This window comes from Schistocerca cancellata, chromosome 4 (genome assembly GCF_023864275.1).
Source record: "Schistocerca cancellata isolate TAMUIC-IGC-003103 chromosome 4, iqSchCanc2.1, whole genome shotgun sequence".
Lineage (NCBI taxonomy): Eukaryota > Metazoa > Arthropoda > Insecta > Orthoptera > Acrididae > Schistocerca > Schistocerca cancellata.
Genome location: NC_064629.1, coordinates 584201859 through 584218435, shown reverse-complemented (window position 1 = coordinate 584218435; position 16577 = coordinate 584201859). Strand labels below are relative to the sequence as shown.

The 16577-nt window shown below is 42.9% G+C and overlaps 1 protein-coding gene across 1 annotated transcript in view; it reads right to left on the bottom strand.

Moving 5' to 3' along the window:
• LOC126183839 (relaxin receptor 1-like) overlaps window positions 1-16577 on the bottom strand; it is an 847723-nt gene that overhangs the window by 151233 nt on the left and 679913 nt on the right. Inside the window, exon 12 of the mRNA XM_049926099.1 lies at window positions 11396-11467. Coding sequence (XP_049782056.1) covers window positions 11396-11467 — 72 coding nt within the window. The remainder of the gene's footprint in view (window positions 1-11395; window positions 11468-16577) is intronic.

Genomic DNA, 16577 nt, shown 5'->3' with positions numbered 1-16577 from the left:
CATCATGTCCTACCCCCTCTCTCTGTCGATCTCCTCCTCCTCCTCCATTACTGTGTCCGTCTCTTCCTTCCTCCTGTCTATGTTCATTTCCTCCCAATCCTTCTCTTTGTGCACCTCCTCCTCCCACTTCTCTCCGACCTACAGCCTTCTTTATTGTGTTATTATTTATGACAGTATTCTGCGTAGTTTTAATCTGCGACTGGGGAACATTACTAAGTTTCGAACGTAAGTGTAACTTTTCTCTTTTCTGTTAAAATCACCTGCGAGGAAGAAACCAGAACAGTATGAATTTTTGTTTAAAGATATGTAGAAGGACAAAGAATACGTATGAGAGAAACAATTTGTCTAATGGTTTAAATATCATGAGATTGTAGTTAAAAGTGACTTCAAGAAAGAAAACGCAACCGCATATTTTCACAGAACAAAACAGCATATAATTTTTTTCTCACATTCGGTTTTAACAGAAAACCTGTAAATCCTTGTTTAAAAATATATATAGCCTATGTCCGTCTGAATCTGCGAGTACATTAGAGTATTGTGTAAAAATTTGAAGTAAACCGTCAAGAACAAATTAATAACACCCATAAGGTGTTTCCGTCCTAATCTATACCTAATTACAACTAAAAACCCTTAAGATGGTATCTTGCTCATTAAATCCTAAAAATTAAGCATATTTATGAATAATGCTGTACCCAGGTGATGATGAGACGTAAATATATTGAGTTTCCTCGAAATTAAAAAAGATTCTATTTGCAAGACAACTGACTATAAATTCTGGCTGAAAATCATATTGCCGTCTGTCAACATAGTCTACGCGTCATGCTCAACGAAACAGAAACGGATTACACCGAAGCAACTGTTTGTCTCATTTTCATTTGTCTTGTTTTAGACATCGTGTTTCGGCACTTAGCCACTTAATTTTTTTTTCTGTAGGTGTACCATCATCAGTACACATTTTCCGAATGAAAGGTCACTCTAGACCAGTGGCTCCCAACCTGAAATTTTCTGAAGGGTAAAAACTAAACGATTTGATTCTGTTTCAGTCATGAAAATGAATTATTTTAGAAAGATCATTACTACTATCACAATTTTGTAAGTCTCTAATACTGATTATATAAGTTATCAATAATTACTTTTTCTCATTTGATAGCATTAATGCGACGGATGTTAAGGTTCTTCACTAGTCCATCCACTACACACATATGTTGTGCTTTGTCCCGTACATCGCCGATGATAAAAGTGAGACATGTTCGTAAAAAATGCTGAATATCTCAAGAAAATGTCTTCTCCAAATTGTAGATAGTACTTGCAGAAGTCCAGAAATTGGTTCACTACTCGCATCGAATCTGATAAATGAATTAATTCACAGCACGAAGCAGCAGTAATTATATAAGGGCTACTATAGTGCTGTACATAGTATTATCATTAATATTAGTGACTGTGATCACACAAAAAGGAATAACAGCCTGAAGTCTTCCAATTTCTGCCAGTTCAGAAGTAAGGAGTGCAGCAATCAAATGATTTACGTACATTAGATATAGTGCACACATTTTAACTTGGCTGACTTTAAATGGGGTTGCAGTTGCAGGTGCCGCAAGTGCCGCAATGGAGAGGAGTAATGCAGGGGAAGTATGTTTTGTAACCAGTGTCTACCCTCACTGTTGATAGTTAGCTTTCTTATCTGAGAAGGAGTTATGGGTAGCACTTGCTGTGCAACACGAATTCCTTTGTCATTCATTCTAAAACGCGCGCGCACACACACACACACACACACACACACACAGGCACACATAAACTGAATATCATTCATTTGTCATAATTTTAAAAATTAAACTGTTCCAAGAAAAGTCTTCCATTCTACATTTTAGTTAGATGCTAAAGTTAGTGGTATGTGGGTGATGGGGTAGGTGGGACAACATATTTGGGGGGGGGGGGAGGAGTGCGGGGGAGTGGTCTAAGAAAGGTTGGGAACCACTGAGTCTAGGCTCTTATAAGCGATACGGTCTTCTTCATGTTTTCTAGTGTCATCTTCTCACTTTCCAAAAGCTCGCTGTAGTCTTATCTCTTGAAATTCAGCGAAGATCTCCGTCGGTCCATCAGCCATCAATCTCTGAGGTCACAATATATAGGGGTTGGGCAAAAATATGGGAACACCGCGAGAAATGCATGCTTGAACATAAACGCAGACGCTAGCCAAGCCTGCAGATTGCGCTGATGAGCAATATTTGACCACGTACGTCACCTATACAGTGTCTTCAGTACTACGCATCAGCCGTGGTCAGAACAGTGTTCTGTGAAGTTACGAGTGCATTATGTCAGAGAAAAGTGAATTCGAACGTGGGTAAATTGCTGGTGCTCTTATGCCTCCATAACAGAGGTAACCGAAGTGTTGGTTGTTTCAAGGGGCACGGTATCGAAGATTCACGCCCTCTAGAGGGAAAAAGGAAAAGCATCATCCGCTAACTCACAACGTGGACAAAAGTTCATTTGGAGTGATAGTGATACAGGTCACTGAAGAGGATTGTGACGGGAAAAAATAAGAGAACGACAGCCGCAAAAGTCATTGCAGAACGGGATTTGCACTCGCGAGCCATGTCAGCACCAAAATAACAGGAAGGGAGCCCCAGAAGAAGGGAACTACAGGGCGCGATGGAATTCCAAAACCACGCGTTAGTCATGTAAATGCCCGTAACAGGGAAAAATGGTGCTGAAACCTTAATACCTGGACTATGGAGCAATGGAAGAATTTCATTTGGTTGGGTAAGTTTTGCTTCACACTGTTTCCAGCTTCTGGCGGAATTCACGTCACAAGGGGTGAATCATGACTGGCTTCTCTGATGGTTGGTGCAGCCATATCGTGGCATTCCTTGGGATCCATTGTTACTATGCATTACTGCCAAGGATTATGTAACCAGTTTTGCTGATTAGGACCACCCCATGGTACAAGGTCTGTTCCTCAGTGGTTCTGCTGTGTTCCAAGAAAACTAGGCCCCTGTTAACGCAGTTCATATCGTCCAGGACTGGCTTTGTGAATACGAAAATGAATCGTCACATCATCCGTGGGCACCATGGTCACCAGATCTTAATGTTATTGAGCCTCTGTGGTCTGCTTTGGAGAAATGGGTGCATGATCGCTATCCACCTCCATCATCGTCATCTGAAGTTGTCTCTGTTTTACAGGAGAAATGGTATAAGATTCCTTTGAAAACCATACAGGTCTGTATTTATCCATTCTGAGACGACTAGAAGCTGTTTTCAATGTCAAAACGTTTCCTGCACCGTGTTAGGCATAGTAATGAATTGTGCTTTTGGTGTGTCCATATTCTTTTCCATACCTTGTACGCAGCAATAGATGGTTGTAAGCTTACTGAGGGCAGCGAGGTGGAGATCAGCACCACTGACTCCATAACAAATGCGAGTAATAATGCGTTGATGGGAAGCTAGGCTGCAAACATAGTATATTTCAAAAATGGCTCTGAGCACTATGGGACTTAACAGCTATGGTTATCAGTCCCCTAGAACTTAGAACTACTTAAACCTAACTAAACTAAGGACATCACACAACACCCAGTTATCACTAGGCAGAGAAAATCCCTGACCCCGTCGGGAATCGAACCCGGGAACCCGGGCGCGGGAAGCGAGAACGCTACCGCAGGATCACGAGTTGCGGACTAGTATATTTCGCACCGGACTGTCGTGTGCAAGTAAAATAACAGAGCAGCTTTCGAACGTATTCGCAATGAAAGGCTACAGTTAACGCAAATCAGCATATCAGAGTCCAGCAGTAACTAAAACCAGTCCAGGTGCAGCAACAGGACCATTATCGTTAGACTGTGAACTGCGGCGCGTTTCCGGAACCTTCATGCACAGAGCTAAACTGCCTGTTGCCGCCCAAAGAGTTTCTTCACATGGTCTCTTCATGGCAGTCCTATGATGACGGGTAAATCCATTGCTTATTCCTCCCGCAGGTTGCTTAGTCTCTATCCTTTTTCCTATTACTATCCTCTTCGGTTTCTTAACTGCCTGTGTCTTGCAGCGGACTCCATATCGATATCACTGTCCAATGGGAGTTCCAAAGTCTCCATATGAGCCATGCTGCTTGGCTGGGATGTAGAATCAGGGGAGCTGACGAACTTGTTGAAGAACATGTTGAGTACTCGACAATTGTGCACACGAGCATTACCCTGCAGGAACAGCACTTTCCATGACATCGCAGGAAGAGAAACAGAATGGACTGGATAATGCTCAGGATGTATCCTGTGTTGTTTGGTGTCCCTTCAATGAACGAAAGAGCCACATGGTCATGAACTGCGATATTTGCCGTTGATTGGCACTGTACTTCCAAACAGAATCTACTTTTTTAACTAAATGCAATTTAGTGTCATTCATGTCTATAGTTGCAAACGTTGCTTCGTCAATAGAGGCCAGCTGCATGGTGTTTAAGAGTATAAGCCTGGCGAACGGCATCTACTGCTTATGGTCCTGTTAGAAACTCGAGGAGTGTGGTGGCCAGTAGATTAGAAACGACTGCTCGTATGTTTCGGCGCGTCAGAAGTGAATCCATATACCTCTGGCGCCTGTAACCAGGATGAGAAGCGTGTGTATTTCCACTAGAATCTGTCTAGTAAAATTTTTACACTGCCAACGTATTGGGAAATTCTTCAAAAGCGCCATTAAGCCTCTCTTAGGCTCATAATACGACGTCACTGAACTTCACTTAATTGTAGAAATTGTTCTCGTCGAAGCCGTCTTGGAATATCTGCAATCGTTACTAACCCAACGTGATGTTCAGAACATAATTCTCTGTGAGCAGCCACAATACAGTAGTTAAGGGTCGTCGTTTCTTATACCACCTGCAGAATGGTCCTTTTAATAATAATATTTACTACCATCTGCCAGCATCCTTTGGAAATACGGTGTTCCTCCATCGCGTCTTTAGAAGTTTCGGAATGCATTTTTCAAATAACACTAGAATGTATTAGCAATCCTTCAAACTCTTACAGGTACAGTATGAACAGGCACTCTTGTTAATATTTCCATTCCATAGATGATGTTAAATATTAGAAATCGAAGTACGAACAGTATTATAAACGTCGAATTTGTTGTAATTTCATTACGGCTGCACTGTTGTAAAGTATTTCTCCTACTGATAGTACGTTTATGGAGTTTCTAAAAAAAGCATACCTAACGCAAAACAGGTAGAATTTTTATGTAACGTGGAAGTAATAATATAACTAATACGCAGTTAAGGTTTCACACTAATTATATCTTTATTCCATGATGTTTAGGTACGTACTGCAATGATATTAAAAACATTTACAATCCTCAGTATCGATGAAAAGAAGATCAGAGCTGTTTTGATTCAAGAGTACTCTTATGTTGTATTCTTCTTCTTCTTCCTTTTCCGTTTCTACTACAGGGACGGAATTGTTATAGGGGTTGAGGCGATGTTTATCTGTGTACCCACCTGTCTGAGTCTAGATTTAATCTATGTTCAAGTGTAACGACGTTTCTCTAAATGTCTGCGTAGCGTGTTTCTGAGGGCAGACTCGGGTACCAGCCTGGTATTTACCTATCTGGACGTGAGAAACTGCCTAAAAACCACATCCAGGCAGCCATCGTTGTTAACCTGAGAGGTGGATTCGATTAGGGGCAGGCTTAACTTCTCGTATCCTGGAAGTGGCACTTTAATACGATAGACAATAGGGTGGCTACTTGTATTGTATTGACTTCTTGATAATATTGATGGATCAATTATTTTAAGTTTATTACCCGTCTACGGAGCAGACTTCATTTTGATAGTAATCGTATTGCCTGCAGAATGGTGAATAATTGGCTATTTATGGCAATATTCGAGTAGGGTGCTGCATTGTTGGCGTACTGTTCAAATAGTGCGCCTACAGACGTACGACTTAACAGCCCTCCGGCGCAACGGACGCTGAGCTACATTTTACTCAGAATCGCCTTGGCTGTGAGTGTCTCTCTTGTTCGCAGCGTCACCTGCTTTGCTTGTGGAAGGTGGTAAGCGGCACTACACTGGATCACAGAGTGGACACTTACTCACCAGTCAAGTTTCCTTTATTCTCTTATTTTCATTTTCCGCTATACAGCGAGACGAGTTTAATTTTCAGTGAAGGATTACTTCAGTGCGCAACCTGTGAACTGGATTAAGGTTCCGTTGCTTTAGTTGGCAATGCTGCAATCTTCAAGCTATGCATGTTCAATGCGGAGCTCCTGCCTCCCACGCCAATGTTCCTGTCGATACCAATCTTTGCTGTCACTCTGCTTCAAACTCAGTGAAGCGTAGCATATGGAACTTGATGTCCAGTTCCAGGTACACACTCAGATTCTTCACCTTTCAGAATAACGACACACATAGTCCATTTCTTTTCAGCATACACGTTAGTTTAAATCTGAAAATTTATCTGAAATATGTTCAACTGTGACTGCATTTATATGCTGTAAGGATATATAATATGCAATGGACTAACATTGAATGATGTGGGATTCTAATAATGTGCAAAACAACAAACAAAAAGCGAGGAGAAGTCGTAGTATCCCAGTTTCCCTCTTACACATTCATTTGTGCTTCTTTCCATACCAGTGCTACCAATACTAATGACCATCCTACCAGTATCTACGTCATTTATGTAGTGCACAAGAACTACCAAACTATAGTTTTGGTACATCGCAGCTCTTGTCAAGAGGAAGAGATCAATGCTTATTTTCCGTTAGGCAGCAGGTCAGATGCTTAATTGTGGACGCAAAGTGGTTAATGTATACGGCCAGACGTCGTTGACGTCGCCGCCCAGGTACTGCCATGCAGATAACATCAGGACGCAAAGTTTGTGACGTCTTTGTGGGAAGACACAGAGAAAAAAAAACCGAAACACTGATGTGAGTACATATTAAGGTATTGTATTGTATGGAACTGGGGACCTAGAGACGTCGGAGAGGCTTCGTCCCCGCCGTAGCCCTCAGTGGTTCACAGCCCCACAACAGGCTACAGCAGTCCACTCACCCCACCCCGCCAAGAGTTCGCGCAGAAATCACCGACATAGTGTAAATGAGGCAGAATAAGGGGAACCAGCTTGCATTCGCCAAGTCAGATGGAAAACCGCCTTGAAGACCATCCACAGATTGGCCGGCACACCGGACCTCGACATTAACCCGCCGGGCGGATTCGTGCCGCGGACCAGCACGGCTTCCCGCCCGGAAATCAGTGCTTTAGACCGCACGGCTAACCTGGCAGGCACATATTAAGGTGCCACATATAAAAATATATCCACTTAAAGCCGTTACCCCCTGTACATATAGGTGATTTGAGTGTGTACAGTGTGCTTGATTTAGTTCTAACCTGGCTGGGAGTCAGGTCGAACTGATTTTGGATGACAGATATGTGTACGTCATTCCTTGCTGATTCGGCTGCTTGCCAGAATTCATCAATAGTAGTGGTTGACAACCAGTGACTTGCTAGTGTCTCAGCAACCCGTGGCCAGATGCTTGCAGTGCGTGAGAGATTTGGAGCATATGCCGGCCTGGGCAACAGTCGAACATCCACAGTCTCGAGTTAGATCAGTATAGCACGGCGATCTTGCGTTAAATTGTTGAAAGATAACGACACGGAGACGTCTAAGACAAGACACAACCACAGTTCATGCTTTGTGACAAATGTAACGTCTGGTGTCCAAATTACCTTCTGTATGAACCAGAGGTGATTGTGTTGTGTACCCAGTACCACACCAGGTACTATGCCCCTATCAGACGACGAATGCAATCTGGCCACGTTGGTTCTCCTCAGAGCAGCTTCACACGCAATTGTCAATCACGATGCTGTATGCAGAAGTGGGACACACCTGAAATAACGACGCGTTGCCAATCCTGTATCCAGTGCTGTCATTAGGGGACCACTGTAGGCGCATCTCTCTCTGCTGCCGAATCAACGGAAGCCACAACAATGGCCGCCGTGCTGACAGCCTATGGTGCCCCTGACGTTGCTGCACTGTCGTTGTGGATACTACCTGGGCGTGATGAAAAGTAATGCCTCCCGCAATTTTATGTGACAACTCTTGAAGTTTTCTTAAATAAAACAAACATTATTAACATTCTACATCTTTATTCTTCATGTGTACGTATTTGCAGCTCTCTGGTGCTAGAGGGCCGCGAATTGTAGCGTATAACATGGAGGTGTGTAACGTAACTATGTCCGCGCGTGAGAAACATCGCGCTGTAATCTAGTTTCGAATTCGAAGAGTTCGTCCACGCATGGAGCACCCTCTCCTTCAGCGTGGCAATGCCAGAACACACACGAGCGCTGCGACGTCTGCAACAGTTCAACGTCTCGGGTTCACCGTCTTTGGTCACCCTCCATTGAGCCCCACTTGGCCCCATCCGATTTTCATCTGTTTCCAAAACTTTAAGAACATTCTCGAGGAATTCACTTTGACGGTGATGAAGCGGTAGAAGCAGAGGTGAGGTTGTGGCTCTGCCAACGAAGTGAAATATTCTACAGTGACTGTATCAACAAACTGGTCTCTCGTTGGGAGAAATTTGTCCGTCGCCAGGGTGACTACGCTGATAAATAAATATGTAGACATGGGGGAATAAATACTTTTATTTAAAAAGCTTTATGGGCTTTCACACGGAAAACTTATAGGCATTACTTTTCAGCGCGCCCTCGTAGTATTGCTTAAAAAAAAGCCCATTTCTTGTCTCAAGGAACGTGACTTGGCTGCAAAAGAACCAGTCGATTCCATATCGACATGATATGTAGTACATTTAATGCTCCACTTTACTTCTCCCTTCCGGAAACCAATCATAATATTTTAGCCCAGTATTGGGATACGTCCATGGCTTCTTTCTTTTTCAGCCACAAATCGTCGAGGTTGATCTGTAGGGGCAGTCTTGACGGCATAGGAGGTGTTTCATGTCTTGCGTAGTATCACAGTCGCATTTGTCCACGTTACAGTGAACTCATCTGATCATGTTTGTTTTCACCCGGGACACCCAGTGTTCATAATCGGTTCAAGATCCTTCATATTTTCCAGGTTGTCGTGGAGCCAGGCTCGCACTCAGCGCCAAAAAGACGATGTCGATCATCTATGGTTTGTCTGAGCCTCTCCGCGGATTAGTGAGATGCTCTTTAGTAGCTGGGACTCGCAAGACCAGCAGTTCATACGCCCTGTTGCTATTGGACATGTTTCATTAAGGCTGCATACCGGTCAGGTGTATTCAGCTGTATAGAAGCATAGTACATGTTCGGTGGTTCTCAGGATACTTGGTTTTGCTCCCCTTTTGATGTTTACGATTTTGTGTAAAATATTATTCCTGGACGCCATATTTGACGGATCTTTTCACAGTCGTGTCTATATTTCAGAGTTCTATCCAATGTTACATCCAAATGTGTTGGTTTATCTGTTTGTTCCAATGTGGCATTATTCCAGGAAATATTGATTTTTTCGCTTTGCTTGGCGATATGAAGATGACAAGTACTCACTTGAATCTCCAAAGGACTTGGTTTAAGGGAGTTACTTTGATAATATCCTGACAAGACTCTGAGTGCTTTCTCCAGCCTCTGCTCTACATCCTCGAAAGGTTTGCACTGTGCTGTGATTGCCAGGTCATCTGCATATAAGATAGTATGATTTGGTACTGTCTGGGCTTTAGTGTATAGGTTTAAAAAAGGGGGGGGGGCATAACGCTTCCCTGGGCCAGTCGATTTTTTTTTTTTTTTTTAGTTTCTTCAAATGCATTTCTTTCCATTGAGAACGACGTAACATTCTCTATTTCGTAAGAGAGAATCAACGAGATTGACAAAATGGTTATCTTTGAGTTCGTTATAGAGTTTCTGGAAGAGCAACTTACGGCTGACTGTATCGTATACAGAACTGAGCTCGACCAGTGTTAGCCTTGTAATCTTTTTATTTTCGTTCTCTTCTTCTATATGTTCTGCCAGGTACAGAATTTGGCTGGTGCATGATTTGCCAGGTCTACAACCAGGCTGTTGAAGGATAAGTTTCAGATCGATAGAGTCTGCCATGCGGTTCATAATGAGTCTCTGATACAATCTGTATAGGTGACGGAGAAGGGATATAGCTCGATAGTTTTTCGACGACTCTGGTTCCTTTCCAGGCTTCAGCAGCGCCACTAGCCCTGCCTTTCTTCAAATCTTGGGGCTTTACAGGTTTCACGGCAATGGTTGAAGAGCTGCAGTATCCACGTTTTGGCACCCGAGCCAAAATGTTTGAACTGCTCCATACACATGCTATCCACTCCAGCCGTTTTACTGTTTTTCATAGTACTGAGGCCCTGTTTGAGTTCTTTAATTGTGAAAGGCGTTGAGAACGTATAGGTTTTCGATTGTAGGACCCTGCTGATTTTTACTTTGTGATGTTTTGCATTGGACTTTCCATTCAAGAGCAGTTGGTCGACTACCAGGATGGGTGTTACTTCAACAGGCTCTCTGGTGTCTTTTGGATCACCGTTGAGCTTTTTGATAAGCTTCGATGCTATTTTGCTGTTGTGTGTCATGTTTATCCTCTGTAAGGTCTTGATCCATCTATTGTGCCTCCCTTCACTTAGCATTTCCATTGGTGCTGTACTACATATTATGGTTTCTTCATTAAAAGGATGTTTCTGACAGTTTCTCACATTTAGAGAACAGTTTCTTAGGTATATGTGATAGGCCTGGGATGAATTGCTGTCTGCATCCTCGTGGTATGTGTTGCCTCGAGATTATTTGTAGTACTTTTGCAAATACCTGGTAATTTTTTATGTAGGAGTGAGGTTCACAATGGCTTCGTCAGGATCCTCGCGAAAAGATGTCCGCTTGGCTTTTCCGAAGTTAAATCTTCTGTGGAACGGCACTGTAGTGGTCTTAACTGCGGCATACAGGTGTATCCGAATTGGTTTGTGTTGGTTTCGAGGAATGGGACGATATAACATTTTAATACAGCAGTCTTGTATCTTAGAGCTGGTGATACAGTTATCGGGGCTGTAGACACACTTCCACATTTTACTCGTAAAGGAGCAGGGAAGTTTAGGATCATGAACGATAGAGAGAACACCTGTGTGTTTCGTTGTAGCCCCAGTTAATGCTGTGGCTATTGAACTATCCTACCATGACTTTGGTATTCTGGTTGTTAAATATTTTGGTGATGAGAAAGCGAATTTTTCTCCTGCAGGTTTGTACAAGGATGCGACTGTGAAATCTCCACTTTCGATTGTTAGTATTACAATACCAATTTGAAGCTTGTTTATTGTCAGTTTCGTGGCTTTCAATTGTAATGGTCAGCAGTGTAGGTAACGATATTTCTGATGATACCAGTAATGTGTAGGGGTGCAGATAGTACAATACAATCAATGTAACTTAAGTAACACTGAAAACAGTACTTACACAAAATCTAATTTCTTCAGCAACGTGAACATCGTGGTGTCTATGTTCTCTATGTTGATGGCCCGAAGGTCTCTGAAACAAGGAGAATAATGAGAACACAGTTTTCTTTTTTTCAGGAAGCAAGTGTACGTTGCGTTCTGTGTTCAGCTAAAATGAAATTGGCAGATTACACATTGCTGGTACGAAAGCAGTGTTGACCTCGTACAACCTGTTATGTGGATGGTTTGCTATGTGAATAAACATCAGAAGTTACATGCATTTTGAACATTGAAAAATTCCATTTTCCTCGAACACAATCCCTTGGATGCAGCTGCTTTTTTATCTTCAGTGATAATTTAAGTATAGGCCTATGTATACCGAAAATATATTTAGAAACACCTGACAAAAGATAACGGCGGCCTGTCATTAGTGATGCCCGTTATAAGTAACGGCTATCTGTCATGAGAGTTGTGAGACATCCAGTGCACAGTGTTTCTGAAGAAATTTCCAATTTCGCTTTTGTGATCCGTAGGTCGAGTTAACCTAAACCAAAACTGTTCATGAAGAGTTACATGTAATGATCACATTTAAAGGATATTGGTTCTTATTAAATACGAACTGTTGTAAACAAAGTTAGGTCACCAGCTCAACAGAAGGAAGAACCTAAAATCATGCAACACGACATTCTGTTCCACGACATTTATTGACGGTGCCAATAAAATACGAGGAGTAACTCAGTGTGTTCAGCGACTCTGTATGTCGTGTGTCGCACCCTGCAATCTTTAGTTCCATTGCAGATCATATGTACACAAGAAAATTGGCTTGTAATCCAGTCTTAGGTCGTCTGCAATAAAACGTTGTGAAACAGGTGGAAGTGACGATTGCTATTAACGACCAAAAACCCGCTTTCAAGCAAATAAAGCTTATTTCTGTCAGGTGCATCCTTCTTGATGTGGCTATATTCACAAGTGTTAATATGTTATTCATATCTTGGAATAAGTTGTGTACAGGGTAAATAAAAATATACCGACAAACTTAGAGGTGTTATAGAGGACAGAGAATAGGTACTAACACTATCTGATAAGAAGTAACTGGGCACACCTATGTAATGTTGAACTGACGACTATATGTCACGAGAGGAGGACCCGCCAGTATAAAGTGGCAGCGAGTGCTGTGTCGCCAGTAGAGATGCAGTAACAGGAGAATGTCGGTCGGGAAAGCTCAGTGACTTCGAACGTGGATTAGTCGTTGAGTATCACCTGAGTAACATATCCATCAGTGATATTTCAATCCCATTATAACTGCCCAAGTCTACCGTTTATGATGTGATTGTGAAGTGGAAACACGAAGGAACAGCAACAGCTAAACCAAGACCAGAGAAACCTCATGTACAGATGGACAGGGGCCGTTGAGCAATGTGGTGGCTGGTTATAAAATATTGCATGAAAACAGCGGAAAATATGACTAGTGAGTTCCAAAGTGCTGCAAGCAGTCCATCTACTACAGTGACTGTACGTTGGACATTAAAAAGAATAGGGTACAGTATTCGAGCAGCTCTTCATAAGCTATACATTTTTGTAGTCAGTTAGGGGACGCTTGAGGTGGCGTAAAGAGCATTGCCACTAAATGGTGTATGGCTTGAAACGATTGATTTGGAGTAATGGATCACAATTGCAGCAGCTAAGTACAGAGGCCGTGGTGTTATGATACGGGGGTGTTTTTGTGGTTAGGGTGTGGTATGCTTATTGCACTCAGGAAAATGTTGACTGGGGAAGGGCATAACACACTGCACGGGATTGTGTACTGCGTACAGTAGCTAGCAGTTCGGATGCGATGGATGTTTGTATCAGCATAGCAATGTACCCTGTCATAAGACAGCATCTACGAGGCAGTGATCTGTGAACAATAACAGTCATGAAATGGACTGGCCTGCATAGAGTCACAACCAGAATCCGATGGAACAACACTGGGATGAGTTAGAACATTGACTTAGTTCCAGACCTCAGCGTCCGAAATCACTACCTTCTCTGGTTTCGGTCTTGAAGAACAATGAGCTGCTATTCTTTCACAGATATTCAGACATCTCACTGAAAGTGTGACGAACAGAGTTCAAGGCGTCATAAAGATGAATGGCAGACACATAACATATTAATGTCCATTATCATCCAGAAATGGATGGGGATACACAAACACCCCCCCCCCACCACCACCACCACACACACACCGGATTGTCACATACGCTGATGATCTGTTCGTTTTTGTGTCAGCAAACCTAAGAAGAGAACTGGAAACCAAAGCCAGTGGCATTCTACACAAGATGGGCAGATGGTGCCCGAAAAACATGTTCGCTGTGGTTCCCGGACAAGACAGTCTACACATTACTGCAAGAAGAACTACAGAGAGACTCGATTATAAAACTGCACAAGCTAATATTCTCAGAAAACACGTAACTAGATACTAGGACATACAGACTGACGATCGATTGACATTTAACCAACACATAAAAAAGGTAGCTGATAAAGCAGAAAAAAAACTTGTACATAATGTCACGCGCTTCAGCACAGTCACTTAAATACTTACACTATAAGAATGTGTCAGCGTGCCTTGTTTGAATCAGTAACATGTTTTGCGGTGAGCACAGCGGTATACACACGGCGTCACAAAACGATCAGAAGCGTAGTTGCGCGCGGTCAAAGAAGTGCTCTGTTGAGACTATCAGTGGCTTTCGGCAGCACGTCAGTGGTAGCACTATGCGTAGTGCTTACAATATATCCGATGGCACTAGCTATTAGTGAACGAGCTATGACATTACTGGCTGAAGAGGGGCAGACTAGATAAAGTAATAGAAATCACGAGGGAAGATGTAAAGCAAAAGCGTCAACTAAGACTGTGGCGAGCGAATGCGTGGCAGCGAGAGTTGACAAGTTGTCATAAAGGCCCTTGAGTTTATTCCTTTTGCCTAACATCCGGGAGTGGTTGAAAATGCGCCACATAGACTCCAGTCGAGGCACTGTGCGCTTTTAACAAGACACGGCCCTGTCCAATACATCTTTATCGAATGCACCTCTGTCAGCGAAGAGAGTATTACCGTCGGAAACGAAGAGCCCTGAGCATATACATCTACAGTGCACACAACATATGCGGCACTGATAATTTAATTTCACACATGAATTTATAGAGGGACCCATATAGATGGGAAGACCTGAAAAGAGCCGCTGACATTATATCACGCGTACTGCACGGTTCAGTCACATTAATATGACCGCCGCCAATGTTCGAGGTCAACGTTTAATAATAACTCACACATGTCAGGTGGCACCACTAGCACTGGAGGATATAAAAAGCGTGTCTGGAGGAAGCGGAAAACAGTGCAGTCGTTGTGTTACCAAGGAAATCGAGCGGCTTATCTGATATCCAGAAGGGCATGGTCGTTGGCTTTCAGACCAAGGGTACAACCACTTCCGGAACGGCTAAGTTTGTTAACTGTTCGCGGGCACCGTGGTTAAAGTATACCTTACACGGCAAATGGCGGTATCCAAAATCGGCGACGAGGCAGCTCAGGTGCACGTGGAGATGTATAAGGGTTCGATCAGAGGTGCAACTGTTGAGCTACTGACCACACACCCCCCTCCCCCCCACTCCTCCTCCGTACACCGATTAACCAAAGGGCAACCAACAGAGTTTTGTCAATAACTGCTCAGTGAACGTTGCTGCTTATAGATATCTGCAGCAGGCGCCTGGTTCATGCACTCATGTTGACTGCTGTTCATCTGTGACGTAGGCAGGAATTTGTACGCCAATACTGCAGCGGGACGTCCACTGAACGGGGACAGGTGGCCTTTTCAGATGAACCATTTTTTATTCATCATTGGACCGATGGCCGCCGTCGTTTACGGCGTAAAATGTATGGAAGCTAACAGCCTTCAAAAAGCGTCGGATCGTTGTGGTCTGAGAAATGTTTTCGTGGCATTCTCTAAATGATCTTCTCTTTCTGGATAACCACAAGTATGTATCTATCCTTGGGGATCATGACCATCCCTACATGCAGTTTGGTTTCCCTCGGCATGACGGCATCAAACAGCAGGACAATGCAACATGCCACACAGCTCCCTGTGTATCAGTGTTGTTCGAAGAGCACCAGTATGAGTTTACCATCAAACTCTCAGGATTAAAACCCAATCGAGAGTCTGTGGGACCATCTCGATTGGGATGTCGCGCCATGGATCCTCGACCGAGAACCCTAGCGCAGCTGACCACGGCACTGGAGTGGCCATGGCTGCACATCCTTGTCAGTACCTTCCAGAATGTCACTTACTCCTTCCTGCACGTCTCGCAGAGGTACGTCTACAAAAGGTGATTATTCAGGTTTTTGGCTTGTGGTTACATTAATGTGACTGGACAGTGTATATACCGAATACATAGAAAGACGACTGTTCAGACGAGCTAGACTGACAATTTCCCGAGATGAACTTGACCCATGGGAAGCATCAAGACATAGAACAGAAGGAAAACACTAGCTATGGCAATAACAGTTTATAGCTCATGAGCGAAACATTGGATGCAAAATGGAGCACACTACACTGACACATTGGCGGCTAACACCTTCTAAATCAGGGGGCACCAATAAATAACATTTGTAGACTTTAACTGGCTATAACCATGCAGGTTTGTGCCATGAATAGGCACGTTAAACCTGTAAGAGCTGTTGTGTAGAAGCAATACCACTAGGTAACTAGATCGTATATACATGGAATAGGCCAGCCAAACACAGAGCGATACAAAGGCTTACATTAAATTAGAATAGGATAGTTATTAGAATAGAATAGCATAGAAGACAGGTTAAAGGCACCAGGTCCATGTTCATTCAGAGGTGCTTCTCTACAATCAGTTAATCATTAGGATTAGAAATGAGTATGCCACACGGAGGCGAGTGGCTCGAAATATGATGCTACCAGTGTCCTCGCATTTGGAATGGCACTGGTGAAGGGAACTCACATATTATGTTCTCTCTTCTTCTTTCTTTCCTCCTAATCAAACAATCTTAAGTTAAATTCTTATGAATTTTCAATCTAAAGCTATTTTTAAGTATTAGTTTAATTGTAAGGTCATATGTTACTAGGATACAATAGAAATGTCTTTTGAATATTTGTAAAAAAATGTAAAAAGCGATCCATTCCGTTACCTAGGTGATGGACCATCAGTA